The 19,996-nt window shown below is 49.4% G+C and overlaps 7 protein-coding genes across 7 annotated transcripts; 4 read left to right on the top strand and 3 right to left on the bottom strand.

The window, feature by feature from the left end:
• The first annotated feature begins 2,064 nt into the window (after positions 1 to 2,064).
• Positions 2,065 to 4,859, top strand: FVEG_13272 (hypothetical protein). Its single transcript, XM_018902646.1, has 6 exons — positions 2,065 to 2,176; positions 2,230 to 2,923; positions 2,979 to 3,171; positions 3,221 to 3,725; positions 3,778 to 4,231; positions 4,281 to 4,859. The coding sequence occupies exons 1-6, from the start codon at positions 2,093 to 2,095 to the stop codon at positions 4,490 to 4,492; spliced, it is 2,142 nt and encodes a 713-aa protein (XP_018761432.1). The 5' UTR covers positions 2,065 to 2,092; the 3' UTR covers positions 4,493 to 4,859.
• Positions 4,860 to 5,572: 713 nt separating this feature from the next.
• Positions 5,573 to 8,598, top strand: FVEG_13273 (hypothetical protein). Its single transcript, XM_018902647.1, has one exon. The coding sequence runs from the start codon at positions 5,661 to 5,663 to the stop codon at positions 8,490 to 8,492; it is 2,832 nt and encodes a 943-aa protein (XP_018761433.1). The 5' UTR covers positions 5,573 to 5,660; the 3' UTR covers positions 8,493 to 8,598.
• Positions 8,599 to 8,670: 72 nt separating this feature from the next.
• Positions 8,671 to 10,030, bottom strand: FVEG_13274 (cytochrome P450 oxidoreductase; the record flags this gene model as incomplete). The annotated part of the gene is made up of 2 exons (XM_018902648.1): positions 8,671 to 9,085; positions 9,129 to 10,030. The coding sequence occupies 2 exons, from the start codon at positions 10,028 to 10,030 to the stop codon at positions 8,671 to 8,673; spliced, it is 1,317 nt and encodes a 438-aa protein (XP_018761434.1).
• An 855-nt stretch (positions 10,031 to 10,885) lies between these two features.
• Positions 10,886 to 12,676, top strand: FVEG_13275 (hypothetical protein; the record flags this gene model as incomplete). Its single annotated transcript, XM_018902649.1, has 5 exons — positions 10,886 to 11,053; positions 11,101 to 11,578; positions 11,639 to 12,083; positions 12,136 to 12,377; positions 12,423 to 12,676. 5 exons carry the CDS (start codon positions 10,886 to 10,888, stop codon positions 12,674 to 12,676), a joined length of 1,587 nt encoding a protein of 528 aa, XP_018761435.1.
• A 130-nt stretch (positions 12,677 to 12,806) lies between these two features.
• Positions 12,807 to 15,134, bottom strand: FVEG_13276 (hypothetical protein; the record flags this gene model as incomplete). Its single annotated transcript, XM_018902650.1, has 7 exons — positions 12,807 to 13,274; positions 13,326 to 14,218; positions 14,275 to 14,582; positions 14,631 to 14,732; positions 14,791 to 14,846; positions 14,895 to 15,024; positions 15,076 to 15,134. The coding sequence occupies 7 exons, from the start codon at positions 15,132 to 15,134 to the stop codon at positions 12,807 to 12,809; spliced, it is 2,016 nt and encodes a 671-aa protein (XP_018761436.1).
• Positions 15,135 to 15,704: 570 nt separating this feature from the next.
• Positions 15,705 to 16,886, bottom strand: FVEG_13277 (sarcosine oxidase; the record flags this gene model as incomplete). Its single annotated transcript, XM_018902651.1, has 1 exon — positions 15,705 to 16,886. One exon carries the CDS (start codon positions 16,884 to 16,886, stop codon positions 15,705 to 15,707), a length of 1,182 nt encoding a protein of 393 aa, XP_018761437.1.
• A 1,128-nt stretch (positions 16,887 to 18,014) lies between these two features.
• FVEG_13278 (hypothetical protein) lies at positions 18,015 to 19,981 on the top strand (the record flags this gene model as incomplete). Its single annotated transcript, XM_018902652.1, has 4 exons — positions 18,015 to 18,306; positions 18,359 to 18,533; positions 18,581 to 18,927; positions 18,981 to 19,981. The coding sequence occupies 4 exons, from the start codon at positions 18,015 to 18,017 to the stop codon at positions 19,979 to 19,981; spliced, it is 1,815 nt and encodes a 604-aa protein (XP_018761438.1).
• Between the last annotated feature and the right edge of the window lie 15 nt (positions 19,982 to 19,996).

Genomic DNA, 19,996 nt, shown 5'->3' with positions numbered 1-19,996 from the left:
TTGGAAAAGGGTAGGTGCATCGCTATGTATTTGTATGCTATCAATCAGCAGGTTATCACCATAAACGCTTGCTCCCCGACCTGTGAAGCCTGACTCGCGTGTTTGATGCCTCTTTAACTTGCAAGAAAAACAGCGTTATTAAAATATAGTAAAAGTCGCTTCATTCAACAGATATCCACTGGTGGTTTATCTGCATCCGACTCTATTAAGCATATACCAATGGGTTTGTAGTATAGCTAGGTGGTGCGCCGACAATACTGACTTCAAGCGATGTCTCAACAATCTAGACTTCATCAACAGCGCTCAAATCTTGCAGAGTGTTCGACATACCTGAGCCCTCTCGCTTCCATCTATAGAGATCCCTACCGAAATGCGAAGCCAATGTGTCGTGTCCAGCACGCACGACTTACACGTTGGCAACGCATCCATGATCAGGTAGTGTCCCCAAGTTCCTAAATCCACCTCAAAGTGCTCTTTATCGACGGGCAACATCCCTGCAAGTTCCAGCCGCTTCGTGTCTCGATTCCAGTCTTTGTGGCCAGTCCGATTTTGGCTTCTATACAGCTGTCTAACTGCGCTTCAACACTGCGGCGGATGTAGATATTCTCGCTTGCGACTAACTCTGACGAAATATGCAGGATTAACTGTATCTTCGTAGGCCACCCTGGGGTCAAGATAGGCGGTGATGGAAGTAACACCTCGAGTTGCAGTGTAGGTTCATACTGAGGCAGGCACTCATCAGACCGTGATCCGATCCTTGAGACGCCTTGGCTAGCCAGAGGTTTGTATATCTTTGGAAACAGCTTGCTCGCAGAGATTGACTCGATATTCGACGATGGCAAGACGGGTATCGAAGGTTCTGACTCGAAGGGTATTACTTGGCATAGGGTTTTGAGTCTCGATACACGACAGAGGACATGTGTTTGACGGTTACAATTATAGCGTATTCGACCTTGACTGTATATCCAGACGACTATCTCTCGAGTTGTGGCGGTAGTTGACAGCGGCATTGACAGCTACTGCTTGGGAATGTGAATTCCAATGCGGCGTAGTAATCGGCGTCATGCTTGTAAGTCGGTGGATTAAAAGGTCGCGCTTCTGGTAGTTATTATGATCTGCTTGGACTGTTGGAATAGCTACTCTACTTTTAGAACAGGTCACCGACTGTTGAAAGGGCTAGTTACTTTATGCACCACATTACCTGACTTGTTGCATGGAGATCCGGTGTATGTAGATCAAGATGTTCCACCGTTTTGACGCTTGTTGGAGTATAAACTTAATTTACCGGTATGCGCCCGCATTCAGCGTCAGGGACACAAAGTTTATCATGCTGTTGAGAAGGCCCACCTTGAAGTTCGGCAGTGATTTCGGATGACTGCTCAAGTCTGTGGCCCCAGATGAGCAGCTCTCCCCGTACACGATCGCCTGGATGATAGGAGTGTACATTGGCATTTGCTTCAAGAACTAGCTCAAGGCGCATGGCTTGGGTGATGGGATGGAGATCACTAAGTGTAGAATAGACCTGAGACAGCAAATGGCTTGGAGAAAATGTTGCTCAGTAGCTGAGTAGGTTCATGGCGGAGGCCCGTTATGCACAGGTATAAAACAAGCCCTTGGATCTGGTGATGATCATCGCGGGCCTGATGAGACGGGCGATATATCAAACACAGCGGATCTGAAGCATGAGTCGGAAACCCGGATGAGCATGACTTAGTGTGACGTTGAATTGAACTTTTATGTAACAAAAATGCCAACCAGTCGAATCCTTGGTCAAGTTCAATTCAACAGACGCACTCATACATGTCATGCTGTATTCTTAGCAGGCAGGGCTTCTACTTTAACTTCCCATTGAAGCAAAGCACAAACACCAAGCCCAATCAGATACATAGGAATTACTAATGCGTAATATCACAAGTTGGGAATCTCCGCGCACGCCATACAACCGGAGAAACACCAACAACGGGTATTCGGATAAGTCGGATCAGGCGGCTATACCGCCTAGAAACCCCACATGGAACAAAAAGAACAAGTATCCAGCTTCTAGCCGCTGTATCAGCCCTGAATACACTCCATCAATTGAACCTCGCTCATCATGGCAGACACATCTCCCCGGGTCGGCTTTAAGCGGAAGCGTGTCGCCAAGGCATGCCATAAATGCCGGTCTATGAAATCCAAGGCAAGCTTACCCACTTCATATTATCTATCTCTTGCTTGATATTGATGTGTTAGTGTGATGGGAAATGGCCCGAGTGCAGCCGCTGCAAGGGCTACGGGTATGATTGTGTCTATGCAGCTGGGGGGAGGGCCAGGAGGCGTCAGGAGGCTTCTACTGATGATGGCTCGTTGGATAGTGCTGTACAAGGACATGGAGATTTGCGTGAGGCGATAAGACAGTATGAGTCGTTACTGGACATGGTGGCATCGAAGCTGCCTACGCCACAACATCGAGAAGACGCTTCCTCAGTGTTGGCTTGTATGAAAGCTGCTGATAGGGCTTTGTCTAACATCGATGCGACTACTCTCACGACAAGGCTGACGACAACCTTGACTGGCTCTGATACTCTCCCTTTTCGTCCGCAGGCCAGTCAAGCCGAGAGATATCTTGGCAAAGTCAGCGACGTGTGCTTCTTCAACCTTGTCAAGCGGGTGTTGCAAGCACAGCCGGGCTCTTCCGATTCTGACCAACGAGTTGACAGCTACGAACAAGTCGACGACATTGCGTCTCCGAGTGTCAATGTCATTCCTTGTAGAGTTGTTGAGCTGCCGAGTCGTGAGGCGGCGAAAGCTTTTGCTGATGTGTACTTTTCTACTGTTCATCTGGCGTTTCCGTTTATTCCGCAGTCGCTGTTTATGAGATCGCTTGATCAAGCCCTGGATTCGTCGGATGATTGTTCTTTGGATAACACCAGATTGGCACTGATATGTAAGTTACAGCCATCTTTGTGTCATTGGAGGGTCGTTGCTGATATTATGGATAGATGTCATTTGTGCTATCGGAGCTTATTATACCAGCATACCAGGAGAGCAAATCGGAGCCAACAAGTGTCATGAAGTTTACTTCCTTCAGGCACTCTCTCTGGCTCTACCCGCAGGGGCAGACCGATCAATTCACCATGTGTCTCTGCTCTTAGCTCAATGCTTCTACATGCTAGCAGTCTGCCGAACAGACAGGTAAGTCAGGGCCCATTATCATTCCACTTATGCATAGTTAACTTGGCAGTTGTTGGGCAACATTGGGTCAAACTGTCCGCATGGCCCAGAGCATTGGGTTGCATGTAGAGCAAAATGATCCCCAGAGGCTCAAGGGACCAGGTCGGTTACTCGTCGAGCGGCGACGGCGGATCTGGTACTGTATATACGTCTTGGATCGACTGATCTCTCTGCAACTAGGTCGACCGCCAGCGATCCATGAGGACTACTGCCATGTCCCATTACCCTCTAGGCTTGGCGACTCGGACATTGATTGGGACGCGGACGAGTTTCCGGCAATGTTTGATGGGCCTTCTGTTGGTGACTACCATCTAGAAGTCATCTCCTTCTCCAAGATCGTCAGCCAGGTCCTGCGGGATCTGTATAGCCCGAGAGCTGGTCAGAATTTGACAAGTGATCTGTTTAATACCAAGGAACTCGATCTCAAGCTCATACAATGGAAGCAGTCGCTACCCAGAACATTGCGGTTCGACTTGGGACATGCTTTTGACAAGTCTTTCATCTTCAAGCGCCAGGCACGTATCCATCAGAACTGAATACTCACTGGTCAACGCTAACATACCGAAGCGGAGCATGTTGGCGATCAAGTATCACCATCTACGAGCTCTCATTCACAGACCATACCTCTGCTACCCAATAATGCGCAATCTCGATGACGAGACCGACATTGCACTCAGCCAGCCAAATTGGGCCCTTGTCAGCATGTATGAAAAGGTATGCATCGCCGAGGCACGCGAGACAGCACGCCTACTGCACTGCATATCATGCGAAAAAGATTTAGTCCAGGAATTTCCCTGGTGGCAGATGATTTCGTGTTTGATCTGCGCAGGGTCTATCTTGGTAGTCTCGAGCATTTTTAGTCAGCAGACGGGTGATGCGTTGGAAGGTTTCGACGCTGATGGTATTTCGGATGATGCGGAGACTTGTTTGAGGGTGTTTGAAGCTTTGAGTGTCAACTCGAAGGGTGCGAGGATTGCGAGGGATATGATGGAGGGGCTGAAGGAATGCGGGTTGAGATGGAGTATGTGCACGCGTTTCTTTCTTGGAGGCGATGCTAACAGTTTTTATAGGAAACCCGACGATGGCATCTGAACCACCTTATGCAGCACTTCCAGCATCTCATACAGCCCTGGCCACTAGAGGTCACATTCCAAGTCTAGATGGGCAGGACGCGTCCGTATCAGATTTCTCGTTCACGACTCCGAGTGCCTGGCCAGCAGAGATTGTCGATTCCATGGCGTGGTCAGTCCAATTCTTTGGCGCCGTTCAATCTGGGGAGTAAACGCGTGTCCAAGATGGTTGGTATCCTCCCTGCAGCAGCATTGCGGACGATGGAGTAGAGCCCCGGTCACCGCGTTATGAATTATTAGGTGAAACGATAATGGATTGCTACAGTCAAGTCCACGATGGCGACGGAATCATGAGATATAGTACATATGTTGAAAGAGGCTTGTTGAGCCGGCGGCTACAACGGTAGTGTTTACGCGTTTGGTGATGACGTGACGCGGCTTGTCTCTCCGTGGGGATCCACGTCAATCCAATTACACAGCTCGTAGCTTTAGATCATGAGAAGTTGTAGGGTAGTTAAATCTTTAAATCAATTAACCATCAAGCGTTAAATACGATTTAATACAAATACTATTTATGAGTTGCTTACATGTACTGATAACTAAATAATAATAATATTATTGTTATTAATGTCTTAAGTCGTTTTTGGTTTATGTGTACCGCTAATGTAAATATGTTCTTGCTCTGTCTTGTTTACTTCTGGATTACCTCCCTTTAGCTCAATCAAAAGACCTCAACCGAGGCAAAGCTCGACAGCAACAGAATAAATGACAAGCTATCTGATTGCATCACACAAAGAAATCACACCGCTACAGCACGCAATAACCATAATCCTGTTTTCGCACACTCGACAGCTCGGCAATACCAGTCAAACACCTCGTGGCCATCCGAGATTCCCGACAAGCTGAAATGATGCAATCCCCGTTCGTAGCGCATGCAGCTGAAGGAGTTCAGACCAGGGAAATAGCGACAAAGACGTAATCCCAGCGGAGATCATACGTTGCACAATTAATGATCGAAGATTGCAGCTCCAAAGCGGAGAGCTAGTAATGTGGATGACGGAATGGCGTACAGCTCTTAGCCCAACGCGGTAAGGTCGACAGGGATCTCGCTGTCCAAAGCTGGGAAACCCAGATGTCAATCAACGATTTGGCTGCACCCCACACGATCTGTTAGTTCCCGTGGCGGTCATAATGATGTCGACGACGTAGGTAAGTCGAGCTGGCCTTGCTTGGGGAAGATGTGAAGTGGTATATGAGAGCGGTGAACAGTCTCACTTGGTAGAGCTCATCATCAAACGCTCACGACTCAATAACAAAACAACATCTAATAATTCACTCTTGATACCCATACCCTAAAACAAACACTGCACAACATTCACAATGAGTAGTCTGGGCGCAAAGATCAAGGACATCCTCCACTCCGATGACAAGGACACCACTACAGAAACATCTCACCATCCCCCAGGATCATTCCCCACAGAAGAAATGGAGCCCAGTGAAACACACCAAGGCTACTCCAAGGGATACGAGCACAACAAGCTTCACAAGGCCGATGACCCTCGAGGCCATGCACACAAGGACTCTGGTGTTGGCTTCACTGAGTCGAATGATCCTACCTCCTACAAGCCCTCCAACCAACCCATCTCCGAGCGACGCGACGATCCTCTAGACAGAACTACCGACACTACTACAACTGCTGGCACTACAACTGCTGGTACTGCTGCTACAGGTACTACAGCCGCTGGAGGTCTGGGTGACACCAGCAAGATCCCCGCTACTGAGAGCACCACTGGCGCTGCTGCACCCTCTACCCAGGACCATCCCTATTGGGGAGATCTTCCTAGCGGAGGCGTTCACAACACTGTCATCGGTCACGGCAGCCCTGAAGATGAGAACGCGCGTCACCGAACGGTTCACTCTGGTGCGACGGAACCAACACGAACTTCTGGTACTCTCGAGAGCGGAACATTCCTCCACCGAAACGATCGCGACACTACTTCCTCTACTACCAACCCCACCGATGCTCAGCGAACTACACAAGAGAACCCCAGCCAAACATCCGGCTCTCGCTTCAATGAGGGACTAGCTGGTGCGGGAGCCGCTGGCGCTGGTGCATTGGGTGCTCACGAGCTTAACAAGCGTCGTCACGCCGATGATGACCAAACACCAACCAAGGCCGACCAAACCACCGACAAGACTCACGACGAACACAAGGGCCGATCATTCCCTCTTCTCGGCAAGGATCACAAGGACAAGGAGACGCACCACAAAGAGGACAAGCACGCCAAAGAGCCCAAGGAGAGCAAGCTCGGCGCTCTCTTCCATCGCAAGGATAAGACTGAGACGGAGGCCAAGGCCGAGCAGGAGGCTGATCAGGAGAGACATGGTCACTCCAAGCCTGCACTTGCTGCTGCTGGAGCCGCGTGGGGTGCCAACACTGCTGGAAAGGGTCATGATGATAAGACTCAGCGTGATGTGACCGATACTCGGGGCGCGACGCAGTATCCTGCTTCTGGACTTGACTCTACCAGGGATTACAGCACACAACCTACTGGTACTACCCAGCAGGATAGCTCTCACCGAGGCGCTGGTCTTGCGACTGGTGCTGCTGCGGGTGTTGGAGCTGGCGCTTTGGCGTCGCATTATGCTCAGCGTTCTGAGAACGACCGAACTGGCCCTACCGGAGCTGGTTACGACTCCCAGAGCTACAACCCTGCTGGCACTTCTACCAGAGACCCTACATCTCAAACATACCAGCAGGGCTCTCACGGCGATCATAGCCTCGCCAAGGGTACTGCCGCCGGTCTAGGCGCTGGCACACTTGCTTCGCACTCCGGCCAGCACTCTAGCTCTGACCAGCCTTCGACCCTTGGCTCTTCTTCAGCATACGGTGCTCAGCCAGATCAACCTGCCAACTACTCTCACAAGGATCCCGTTGGTCAGACTTCTCAGCATGATTCTCATCGCGGCGCAGGACTCGCTGCTGGAACTGCCGCTGGTCTTGGTGCTGGCGCTCTAGCTTCGCGATCTGGTCGTGAGCACGAGACTACTGGTCAATCAGGACTTGACTCTAACCGGGGGCTTGAGTCGCAGGGCAACCAGTCTGCTTATAGTTCTAGCATCCCTACATCTCAGTACGAGCAGCATGATTCTCAGCGTGGTACTGGCCTCGCTGCTGGTACCGCTGCTGGGCTTGGAGCTGGTGCCTTGGCTGCTCGATCTGGTCGTGATAATGAGTCTACAGGTCAATCAGGACTTGACTCCAGCAGAGGTCTCTCATCGCAGACTATTCAGCCTGGATACAGCTCTACCAACCCTACCTCCCAGCACCAGCAGGACAGCTCCCATCACGGCGCTGGTCTAGCCACTGGCACTGCCGCCGGACTTGGAGCTGGAGCCCTGGCTTCTCGATCCGGTCGCGACCACCACTCTGAGCAACCTACTGGCCTTGACTCCAAACGAGGTTTCGAGTCCCAGACTACTCAGCCTACTTTTACTTCTACCCGAGACCCTACCTCTCAGTCCTACCAGCAGGAGGGCTCTCACCGGGGTGCTGGACTCGCTACCGGTGCTGCTGCTGGCCTCGGCGCTGGAGCTCTTGCCTCGCATGACTCTAACAAGCGTGACGAGGATAAGTACTTGAGTAACGAAGGTTCTCGGACTGCTCAGTCTGGTACCACTGGAACTACTGGTACTGGCGCTGGCTTCGGCACCTCTTCCTCCACCTTCAACAGTTCTCACCACGAACCCTCCCGAAAGTCCGAGCACTCCCAGCACTCAACCAGCTCTCATCACTCCACCCTCGCCGAGAACGCCAACGCCGGAAAATACAATACCCTCGCATCCGGCACTCCTTCCGGCGTAGCCTACGACGACGACCTCTCCACCAGCCGCTCTTCCGAGCAGCCCACAGCTCAGAAGAAGGATGATAGTCACTTCGGCACCAAGGCAGCTGGTCTAGGAGCCGCTGCCGCCGGCGCTGGTACCGCAGCTGCTTTATCCCGCAACAAGGATGAGAAGCCTGTTGAGGACAAGATTCGCGAGGAACCTCAGACTGAGCGTAAGCTTGATCAAACTGAGTCGCATAGATCTATTACTGGTACTGTTGCGCCGCAGGTTGGAATTAACAAGCCTGTTATTCACAAGTGTCAGAAGTGTGGTGAGGATAATGATATTAGCAAGTACTTTACTTCCAACTCTGGAAAGATTTAAGGATTGGGATGGTTGAGTATACGATTATGAGGCATGTTTGTAATTAGCTATATGGAGTTTAGTAATATGTTGATTCCAATTTGTTTCACACTAAACCTATTTATGCTTCCCTGTTCCTGTGGAGTTGTTCCAACATGGTGACTTATTGGTGATTGGTCATCCAGTCGATGCATACTATCTACCAAGCCAGCTGTTCACCACCCTTCCCACAGGTCAAACTCGAGCAAAATTCCATATCATTCTCCGTCCCACGGAAAGCATCAGACGGAACATGCTGCGCTGGATTGATCTCCTTTCCAGCCGCCTTTTCCAACTGATAATGGCCATTCAAGATACCTCTAACGCGATGCTGAAAGTAGAGAGGACCTTGTTCCATCTTAGGATGCATCTCGCCATTGACAAACACGCCAGCATTGAGGTTCTTCTGTGCGTTATTACAGAGCCATTTATCCTCAGCCAAGATCCTCTTGAACATCGCATCAATAGTCTGGAAACCTTCGTCAGTTGCGTCCTTATGTCGGTAAACTTCATATTCCATGGAGCAGTGGCCGGGTGAAGTAGGAACGCATCGCATCATGTAAAAGAAGTTGGGACTACAATGTTAGCTGCGTAAGGGAAATGTGAAAGACAACTTACGAGACTGTCATGCAAGCGTTGGGGAAGTAATAGTTGCTCACGATCCTGAGACCTTGTTCTTCCATCTCAGGTTTGGTGTTGGCAAAGTGCTCGATATTACCGCCCTTGGTATCGACTCGATATGCCGATAGATCAGCGACATCAGCTGCATCTGGATGTGCGGTCTTGCAGTGATAACATTCGTTGTAGTTATCAGCCAAAGTCTTCCAGTTGTAGTCACCACTCATGCCCCAGGTATGATCAAACTGATAGTCCTCAAAATTGAAGCCCTCATGTCTAGCCATCTGATCAATGTTCTTGAACTCAGTCGAAAAGTCCTCAGGCTTGTTTGAAGCATCGAGGTTGACCCAGATAAAGCCTTTGGCGTCAACATGAACGTGGACTGGCAGAAGACCGTTCTTTGTCTTGTCAAAGCCTTTCATGTCATCGTACCCCGGGGCTTTCGCAAGTTGACCATTGAGACCATATGACCAACCATGGTATTTGCAAGAGAGAATACTTGACTTTCCCTTATCTTCCGTCATGATAGGGAAAGCCCGATGTCTACAAATATTGTGAAACCCATTGATCTGTCCCTGCTTATTCTTCACAAGAAAGAACTGAAACCCTGCCTGCTCAAACCTGACCCACGAGCCTGGCTCGTTGAATCTGAGTTTATGCGTAGTGAGGATCCATTTCTTAGCAAAAATAGCCCGTCTTTCAAGTTCGTATACTTCTGGGGATCTATACCAAGAAGCGGGTAATGCCCGTGCAGTGGAAGTGGTGTCTTTGAGAAATGCGGGGACGGAATCTTTATGGAGTCGGGATTGGGAGAGATACCTCGCTAGTAGAGATACGAGCGCGGCGAGGCCAGCGGCCGAGAAGAGATAGTGCATGAAAGAGGGCGAAATGGATATGGACATGTTTGCAAGGGTTAGACAAGGTTAAGCGTTATGCTGTTGTTGTATTGGCGAGTCATGAGGAGGGTCTTTATGGAGTTGGTCTGAGACTATTCTATGTGGCTGACTTCATGTGATGTGCTATTTGACTATCTTGAACTCGGACTCTGGCCGTTGAGAAGAGTAGACCGGGGAGATCGATTCCGAGTCCGCCGTCAATTGGTTGTAGCGTGGGGACGGAGCCAGTTGTTGAAGACACGGGAAGAATCCGTGTTCGGTCCGTGTCCGACCTCGGGGGTGAGGCTTATCATGATAAACACAAAACTAACCCAAACCGAATGACAGTTCAACTACAGGCACTCCAAATAACAACAGGAAATATTGAGATTCATGAGTTCTTTGATGAGAGATGCTGATAAGCTGGAGAGGAAAGCATGCTCCACGGAATACCAATTTTGAGAATCACCTCTGGACATTACTCTGTGAGACTGACAAAGGAATACCGTAGCCATCAACCATTCGATTACTATTACCAAATACATTTAAACAAACTTAGAAACCGTCCCTCTAGAACAGTCTCGCCAAGGGCCATCCCAGTCACAATCCGCCCTAAACAAATACACTGAACCTAATCATCTTGGCCCAGATCACAGCACCTCCCCCTATTGGTGCCCATATCTCCCCCGTCTTCGCTACCCTCTCAGTTTATGGGGTAGCGCGTATCAATTTCCACTGAAGCTTGGATAGCCGAGCGGCCAAGCCTGGAGAATTATCATGGAGAATTAACTGATTCGTGTTTAAAAGAGACTTGCGTCTCCATGTTTGACGCAAGGTCTTGCATACTATCTTCTGTATCGTATGATTTGAGAGTTTGTTATAATGTCGAATATTGAGGTCCCTGCTGCTTCGGGCTCTGTTAAGGAGAGGAGTGATCGGGAGAAGGACGTCATGGCTGCTGATGATGTTTCGTATCATGTCAGCACTGTCAATGAACTTGGTAATGTTGTTGATCCCGTTTTGTCGGCTAAGATCAATCTTGTCAACGAGGTAAGAGCCCTGATAGATGATGGGAGTGGGTCATGCTGACTTTCAAGACCATCAACGAAATCGGATGGACCAATTTCCACCTCAAGCTATGCTGCCTTACGGGCTTCGGCTTCGCAGCTGACTCCCTCGTAGCATTCCTCCAGAGCGTTGTAGCCGGCCAAGCTTACCTTGAGATCGGCCATGGAGGTTATACTACCGGTTCAACTATGGCTCTGTACGCTGGGCTCCAAATGGGAGCTCTCTTCTGGGGCTTCGGCGCCGATATCATCGGTCGACGCATTGCCTTCAACACTACTCTCTTCATCGCTGCCATTGCTACCATCGTCGCAGGGGCTGGTCCCAGCTGGGTTGCCTTCTGTGTCTTTGTAGCCTTCCTTGGCTTTGGGGCTGGTGGTAATCTTATCTTGGATCCAACTGTCATGCTGGAGTTTGTTCCCGCGAAGCAGCAGTGGGTTATTACTGCTATGGCTGGATGGTGGGGTGTTGGGCAGGCCAGTGCTGGGTTCATCGCCTGGGGCTTCTATTGTAAGCTACCTCCCCTGTTTGACCTCTGCGGGCTTAGTAGCTAACCCAAAGTCTTCACAGCTCGAAACAATTGGACTTGCGTCGCTACAGTCGAGACATGCACATGGCAGAACAACAAATCATGGAGACTCATTATGTTCACTGGTGGCGCCCTCATGTTTGTCATGTCCGCCCTTCGTATTCTCATCATCCGACTCCCTGAGACTCCAAAGTTTCTGGTTACAAACGGCAAAGAGGAAGAGCTTGTTGATATGCTTCAGAAGCTTGCCAGTACATATAAACGACCTTGTTCATTGACACTTGAGGGTCTTCAGGCTTGTGGCACAGCTCATACTCCCGAGCACGGTGGTAGCAAGGGATTGGCTATTCGTGGCTTGGGCAAGAGTCTCGTTGGTCATGTCAAGGGACTGTTTTCGACCAAGAAATTGGCTCTGTCTACTTGCCTCATCTGGTTGTCTTGGACTTTGATCGGTCTTGGATATCCTCTTTTCTTCCTCTATCTTCCGTGAGTCCTACCGCGTCCAACATACCAAAGGGGCCAAGACTAACAGATCCAGATCCCTTCTCAGCAGCCGTCTTCCCGACTATCAGCCCTCCTTCACTGAGACCTGGCGCGATTACACCATCACCAACATCTGTGCCATCTTCGGTCCCCTCATAGCCGCTGGTCTCTCTGAAGTGAGCTTTCTTGGACGACGATACACAATGGCTATTGGAGCTGTGATCACTGCCGTCTTCTTCTTCTGCTACACCATTATCAAGACTCCAGCCCAGAATCTTGCCATCAGCAGCTGCATCTGTATGTTCATCCTATGCTTCATGTTATTCGTCCTAACAAGCTCAGCTGTTTGTATCAACCTCTACTATGGTACACTCTACGCGTACACTGCTGAGGTGTTCCCGTCTGAGCACCGAGCTACGGGCAATGGTATCGCAGTCTCTCTGAACCGTATCATGGGTCTTCTTTCTGCTGTCATTGCGGTGACTGCTGATACTACCACTATAGCCCCCTTGTACATCTCGGGGGCTTTGTTCTTTGTCATGGCTATCGTTTCTGTCATCCTGCCATTCGAACCATATGGTCGAAGTGCATCCTAGGGAGTGAAGGGTCGCAAGCTATCATGAGAGGTTCAAACCTCGAGTGCCCATTGTGTCAGTGTATTATTCGGCAGCAGCAGTAGTCAATAGTATTATGTATCATATGAACTGTTTTACTATGCCTTGCCTCTCAAAATTGATTCATGTCCCACCAGTCCATGTTCATACTAAAATTCTCCCCCATCGGCCCGAGATTCTCCCAAGGTCCCCAGGCCAAATCATGCGTAGTCACATGTTCATTACTAACCCCATGCTGTTCCGTGATCGTCCCATTCTCTAATGTCTCTTGTGGGTTCGTATCTGTCCTTTCAGACACCCAAGCTGGAGGTGACGCGTATTGAGCTGTTGATTCTCGCATATCTATTGGCGGTGAACTTGTCTCGGACCTTGGTAGGCCGTCTTCGTCTTGGGTAGCTGCATGCCCTCCCCAAACATCTCGGCCGTGAACACTTTGATCATGGTAGTTGGGAAATTGTGGTGCTGCGACGTCGAGTAAGACCCAGATGAGTGATGTCCTGACAACGGCTGGTGATGATTTGTCAGTCGCCATTTGGGTTGATCGATCAGTCGATTCGATGAATTGATCCAGAGTATGCTCCTGAAATGTATGTTAGTGGTCGGTAGAATGCATTCAAGTTGGAGGACATACAATTGTCTTGCATACTGGCCAGCATGTCGCCATCTCCCTCACAAGATTCCTGCAAACTTCCAGGTTTCTCATAGAAGAGGCCTGCAATTGACTATCATTCGTCCTTGTCCAGTATAAATGCAATGTACTGGCAATGGCCGCTGCCTGGGCAAAGAAAGGATCGGCCAGTCGAAGGCTCTTCTCCTCTGCTGTTCGAATCAACCTCGAGACCCAAGTACAATGTCTCAAAGCCTTCAGGTACGATGCTCTCCAGAATGAGTCACCTCCAAGTCTACTCTTTGGCGTTTCAGCCATGACCGTATACAGAGATGGGTGATTGAGAACGCAGTGAATGGTATGGTAGGTCATCTGCACCCTGAGCCATGGTAACCAATCCATGCGGTTATTCTCTACCTCCAAAGGAGAAATCTCCGGGAACTTTGTTGCGTTATAGCTCAGAGAGATCGGCCAGATCATTTCAACCTCTAGCAGCCGCGAACAAAGTCTGGTGTAGTCGGAGTCCGGATGCCAAGGACGTTTTGCTAGGCCTTCAAAGCACTTGGCGACGTAGAGTCTGACATCACTCCAGAGCTCGCAAATCTTTAGGGACTGAGACCAAACGTCAACGAGAGTCTCCCTTAAGCCAGAGCCGGTGGCTTTTGGAGCCGGAATGCAGCTTCCTAGAGAATCTCGGGTCTCGACCGTGAGCATTTGAGGTGCGTTGATACTGGTTGGTATGGAAGGCAATAGGACTGGCCTGCCGCAGGAAGAGCTTAGGCACTGAATACTCCAGAATAGTCGTGATTTATCTTGTGAGACTGCTGAGCTACTTGGGTTACGTTCACTGCCCGGAAGGAGGTGGACCATGTTCTGAACCGTTGCTATGTCGAAGCCAGCCATGGGTATGTTGCCCACTTCTACAGTGTTAGTGAATGACAATGCCATCATGAGAAAGTGAAAATGAACATACATATGAAGTTGTAGTATGCTAATAGGCACAGCGCCTGAGCACATCTGATGGTCACTCTGCCCTCTGCAACTTTGAGCATGACACCTCTCCGTGCAATTTTGTTGTAAGAGTCAGGGCTTTGAAGGTTATCCATAGGCATATCTTCCGTGTTGTAAGTCATACTTAGAGCCAACATGGCATAGATCAGTTCATCGGATGTATCGGAAGGTAGCAACGGGCGCTCGCCAAAAAGCCAAAGAGGTTGCCGATGAATTTGGCTAAAGTAAAAGTCAATGGCTCTTGTGGTTACTTCCGCTGGTATTGACGATCTGTCTTTCATTAGCACTTATAAAGATAGTGGGTGGGGAAGAACTTACATTAATGGAAGGGTCGTATGAGGCGAGATTGATGAGAATGATGGTATACGGTTATTTCTATCTGACGTGGAGGTTGGTGTAGTTTCTTGCATTGACGGGGGACTATATATCATCAGTTCATATGACCTCGCTGCACGAGGTAGAGTGCTTTTTTACATACACAACTCTGCTTATTAAGTTGTCTAACTTATTCTCGAGTTGCTCAAGTCGGCTGGACTGCAACTCTTAGTAAGGAGTATGAGATATTCAGACGCGTAGCCTTACCATGCGGTTTTCCAGCCTAGCCGTGGTAGCCTCACTGATAGGATTGGCCTCGGTGAAAGAGCATTGCTGATGAAGACGTGTACATGCTGAACATCGCGGTCTTTCACCTGGACAACGGATCTTCTTGCGACTGTAACCTTATCAGCAATCATAACTGCCGCGTCAACAATGGTAAATGTACCGGCAATTATCACAAGCCTGAGCAACGCGTCTATACTGCCTTGATCGTGGGGCACTCATCCTGCTGTTTATTGGTGTAATTGGTATGGCTTGTGGTTAGATTGGAGAGCGGTTGGTGGCATTCAGAGCCGGTGCAGATTATGTATGCTACGCGTCTGACTACTGAGCCTGGGGCTTGAGTCAAAAGTGCGGGGGTGAAGAAAGCCACTGAGCGCAGGGAGGAGTGCCACTGGCTCGGCCTGCTTAAAATTCCGGGTCTTGTCTTACCGGGCACTTAATTTTGCGATAAGAGACGTGGCTTGCAACAGCGAATGCCTTGTTTCTAATGGGCACAATTGAGGGAAAGTAAGTATGATACGCGGTAAGCTCTCTCGTGAGACTATCTTATTTTTCGGGGGTTTTATTCTTTCTATCAAGTCTGTACAACGGGCGACGTTGTTCTGGGTGTTATCTGTTATTCCAATGCGCGTGGACTAAGTTATCAGGTTCATGAGCGACAGCGACAAGTTGCGTTAGATGATCATTAATTAGATAGCTCAAGTTATCATATATTTCACAATCATATGGAGGAAATTAGATAATTTAAAGTTTATAGTAATATTTTATAAATCCCGTCTAAATGCTATACTTCTACAACTTGCTGTCTGCCCCTACCCTAGGGATGCCAAAGTTGGAGATATCCTCCTTTGTCTCACCATCTATCGCAAGCTCCGCCAAAACACGACCAATCGCTGGAGCAAACTTAAACGCATGACCTCCACCCAAACCGACAATAACATTGGGATGATTCTTCAAAGGGCTGATAACAAATTGACGATCAGGTGTGATAGCGTATTGACAAGTTACTGTTCGAATGGCCTGGCCCTTGTCAGGTATCAGACCGCCCATAAAAGAAGTCAATTCGTTGAATATATCATCAGATGGGACAAATGTGCGTTCTTCAGGTGTCATGAAGTTGTTGGATGTATCGCGGCCTGCCTTGATTGTTGGCTCGCCGTAACTGGGGAATCCGTAGAAATATCTGTTGCCAGCCCAGATCCATACAGGAAACTTGGTATCATCGAATGGCGTCACATCAGCTGGCTTGTAGTATGTGACCTGTTCTTGCATGATTTGGAGCGGGATGTTTGTGCCAAGGGGAGTGATGAGCTTATTGGTCCACGCGTCGCAAGCCAAGATAACCTTTTCGGCGTGGAACTGTCCTCGAGATGTCTTGATTGTCATGCCCTTGCCGTTGGATTCTGGGATCAATGCATCCACGCGTGTCTTTTCCTTCAAAACAGCACCGTTAGCACGAGCTTGGTACTGCATTGCCGCCACAGACTTGGAAGCATGCACGATTCCTGAGTCTGCAGTGTAGATCGTCTGAACTCCTTCCGCAATGTCAAAAGAAGGCCAACGCTTCTTGACTTCTTGAGAGCTGAGGACCTCATACGGAATATTATTCGCGTCCAGACTCTTCATGAATTCAGAAGCACTCATGCTCTTCTCGAATTTATTCAGAGATGCTCCGTCATCGGCCAGTTTGGGGAAGAAGACAACGCCGCCAGTGATTGTGAGCATTTGGAGACCACTTCGACGTTCCAGCTCAGCCCAGTCTTTGTAAGCTGCACGGGCTAGAGCTACATAGTCTGGTGATCCGTAGGATGTCCTGACGATCCGTGACGTATCGTGCGAAGACCCGTAGATGTTGCCAAAGTCATATTGCTCGAAACCGATAACAGTAGCTCCTTTGATGGCGGCGTGATAGGCCGCTGCGCTACCAAGAGCGCCGAGGCCAACTACGGCCACTTGGAAGTTGCTGGTTGACATTGCAGGGAGTCTGGCAGGAGAGAGGTATTAAGAGATAATTCATAGGATATTGAGGGATAAAGCGAAGTTGAATTGGCCTACTAATCTCATACTCTCGTCACAACGACCTCCCTTATAATCGCGTCTAGGCCGATATAGCATGAACCTTATCTTATCTTATCATGCCAGTTCCCCGAGTTTGCTGGGTACATCAGGTCATGAGATAAGTTGGTTGCCAGTATCCGTTCCCACTTGAGCTTTTACGGATTTTCCGTCCCCACCGCGGATTCTCACGGATTCTTCAACCGAGACCATGCTGCGAGTCTGGGCCAGCAGGACAAGACATCTGTTAGTAATAAGTCCGGGCCTATCACCAATACAGAGGAGACCCAGCGGCTATCGCAAGAAGATGCCTCTGCACGTTTGACATATATTTCGCTGCCTTTGGGACATGATGAAAATAACCACATAACAAGTCATCCATTCAGCTGTTGGGAGAACTACCCTAACCTATTTGGTCTATTTCATTGATTCGCCTCTACACGTCCCCAGGTGATTGCTTGCAGGAATGGTCTTTGAACGCAGTCAACCGGGCAGCATGTTCGACCTCATGAGACCCTCGCATTAATAATATAGATGGCAAGAGACGCTCTTTTCGCCTCAACCTCCCTCAAAGGGACACATGAGCCGGTAAATCTCCCGATGGATTGCGGCAGTGGCACTCTCTGGATATAAAGCGGTAATAAGAGCTTACACATGCTTGACGGCAAGGGCACCTTGGGGGGGCAAAGAGCGGCAACAACACCAGGCGTTACACAGCGGCAGCGATACAATTGGGCGCCGTGGTTTGATGTATCCTTGAGGGTAAAGAGGGGTTAAAAGGTTACACGATGACGAGCCGAGGGAGCAGCCGAGGGAGGCTAACACTTAATCTATCTGCTTTTCAGAAGAGTTGTCTCGTAAATACTCCAGCTTCAACCCAGTCACAGGTGTTCTCATTCTTACATAAAACTGCATTCACAGCTATTTCTCAATTGAAGATACCAACTATTCCAATATTCTACAGCTGTTCCCTTGTCAAGCGCTTTCATCATGGGGATAAACTCATCGAACCCAGCTCATGAGCCCGCGACTATCCCATCACAAACAATGGATAAGACACCAGTCTTAGGCCAAAAGCCCACTGCAGACAAAGTGGTAAACGGATCCACCGCCCATGCAAATGGGACCCCTGAAGTATTCACTTGCAAGGATGCTCCAGTCGAAAACCAACGTCCTCTCAAAGTCCGCGTGATTGGCGCTGGGTATTCAGGCGTCTATCTCGGCATCAGAATCCCCCAGCGTCTGCGCAACATTGATCTTAAGATCTATGAGAAGAATGAAGGTGTTGGAGGAACGTGGTGGGAGAACCGATATCCAGGCTGTGCCTGCGATATCCCATGTAAGCAGGAAACATTGGCTCGATTGCACTCAGTATTAACATCTAGTCGCAGCTCATTCCTATCAGTACACCTTTGCCCCAAATAAGGCTTGGTCAGGGTTTTATGCTCCATCACACGAAATTTGCGCCTACATTGATGGCGTGGCTGAGAAGTACGGTGCCAAGCGCTTCATTCATCTCGGACACAGAGTAACCAGCGCAACTTGGAACGATACCGCCAAGAGATGGTATGTCTTACCTTCATGTACCTCGACTAAATGCTGACATCATCTAGGCACGTCACAGTTGAGACTAAAGCAGGGGAGACCTTCTCCGAGGAAGTAGACGTCGTTATTGCAGCGAGAGGTAATCTCAACACCATCTCTTGGCCTGACATTCCTGGCTTCGATACCTTCAAAGGCAAGAAGATGCACTCGGCAGCTTGGGACCAGGAATATGACTTTGAGAACAAGAATATTGGTGTCATCGGCGGCGGTTCGAGCTCAATTCAGATCGTGCCGGAGTTACAAAAGGTTGAGGGTGCCAAGTTGAACTGCTTTGTTCGTAGCAAGGTCTGGATATCGAACCGCTTTGGCGATGTGACGATGAAGCAATTGGGCTGGGATGCTTCTGACATCGAATGTGAGTCTTCAAGACCGATTTGAGTTGAACTGCATCGTCTAATATGTTAACAGTCTCGGCCGCTCGTCTGGCAGAATTTATCAAGAGTGACGACGAGTATCTCCGCTTTCGCAAGCGTATCGAGGACGACGGTAACTTGGTCCATCTTTCAACCCTCAAAGGCTCAGACATGCAGAAAGAGTTTGTGTCTATGTTCTCAAAGATCACGAATGATGTCCTAGCTTCACGACCTGACCTTCTCGAATCGTTCTCGCCAACCTTCGGTGTTGGATGTCGTCGTCTGACACCGGGACCAGGCTATCTCGAGGCACTGTCGCAGCCCAACGTCAACTTCATCACGCAGGGCATCGAGAGCATCAACGAGAAGGGACTGAAGCTCACAGGACCCGAGGGCCGACAAATCGATGTTGATGTACTGGTCTGCGCAACGGGCTTTCAGACAAACTACACCCCGCCTTTCCCCGTCGTCGGCAAACAAGGAATAACGTTGAAGGAGAAGTTTGATCCTTTCCCTGCGACGTATCTGACTATGACGGTGGATGGCTTCCCAAACTACTTCATGATGCTCGGACCAAACTCAGCCATCGGCGCCGGCTCCTTGACTTGTCTGCTTGAAGCAGAGGGCGATTACATCGTCAAGTGCATCCGCAAGCTTCAGAAGGAAGATTACATAACCATGGAGCCCAAAGCATCACGCGTCCAAGACTTTGCAGACTACATCGGAGAGTACTTCAAGAAGACAGTCTACATGGATGATTGCAAGTCATGGTACAAGATTGGGGGCGGACATGGCGATAAGATCTCTGCTCTGTGGCCGGGAAGTGTCATGCATGCACTAGAAGCGTTGAGGGCACCAAGATGGGAGGACTTTGAGTTTGAGGAGATGCATGAGAATAGACTTAGATGGTTGGGCAATGGGTGGAGTATGTGTGTTATGGAGGAGGAGGAGCAGGGCGACCCGAGTTGGTACGTCAACCCTGATGTAGTGGATGTGCCACCGGAAGGGAAACCAGAGAGGGACCCAAAGTACCTGGCCAGGCCATTCTCTTACTGATAGAGTTGCCTTTTT

Source organism: Fusarium verticillioides, chromosome 6 (genome assembly GCF_000149555.1).
Source record: "Fusarium verticillioides 7600 chromosome 6, whole genome shotgun sequence".
Taxonomy (NCBI): Eukaryota; Fungi; Ascomycota; class Sordariomycetes; order Hypocreales; family Nectriaceae; genus Fusarium; species Fusarium verticillioides.
This window is presented reverse-complemented; position numbering and strand designations above follow the sequence as displayed.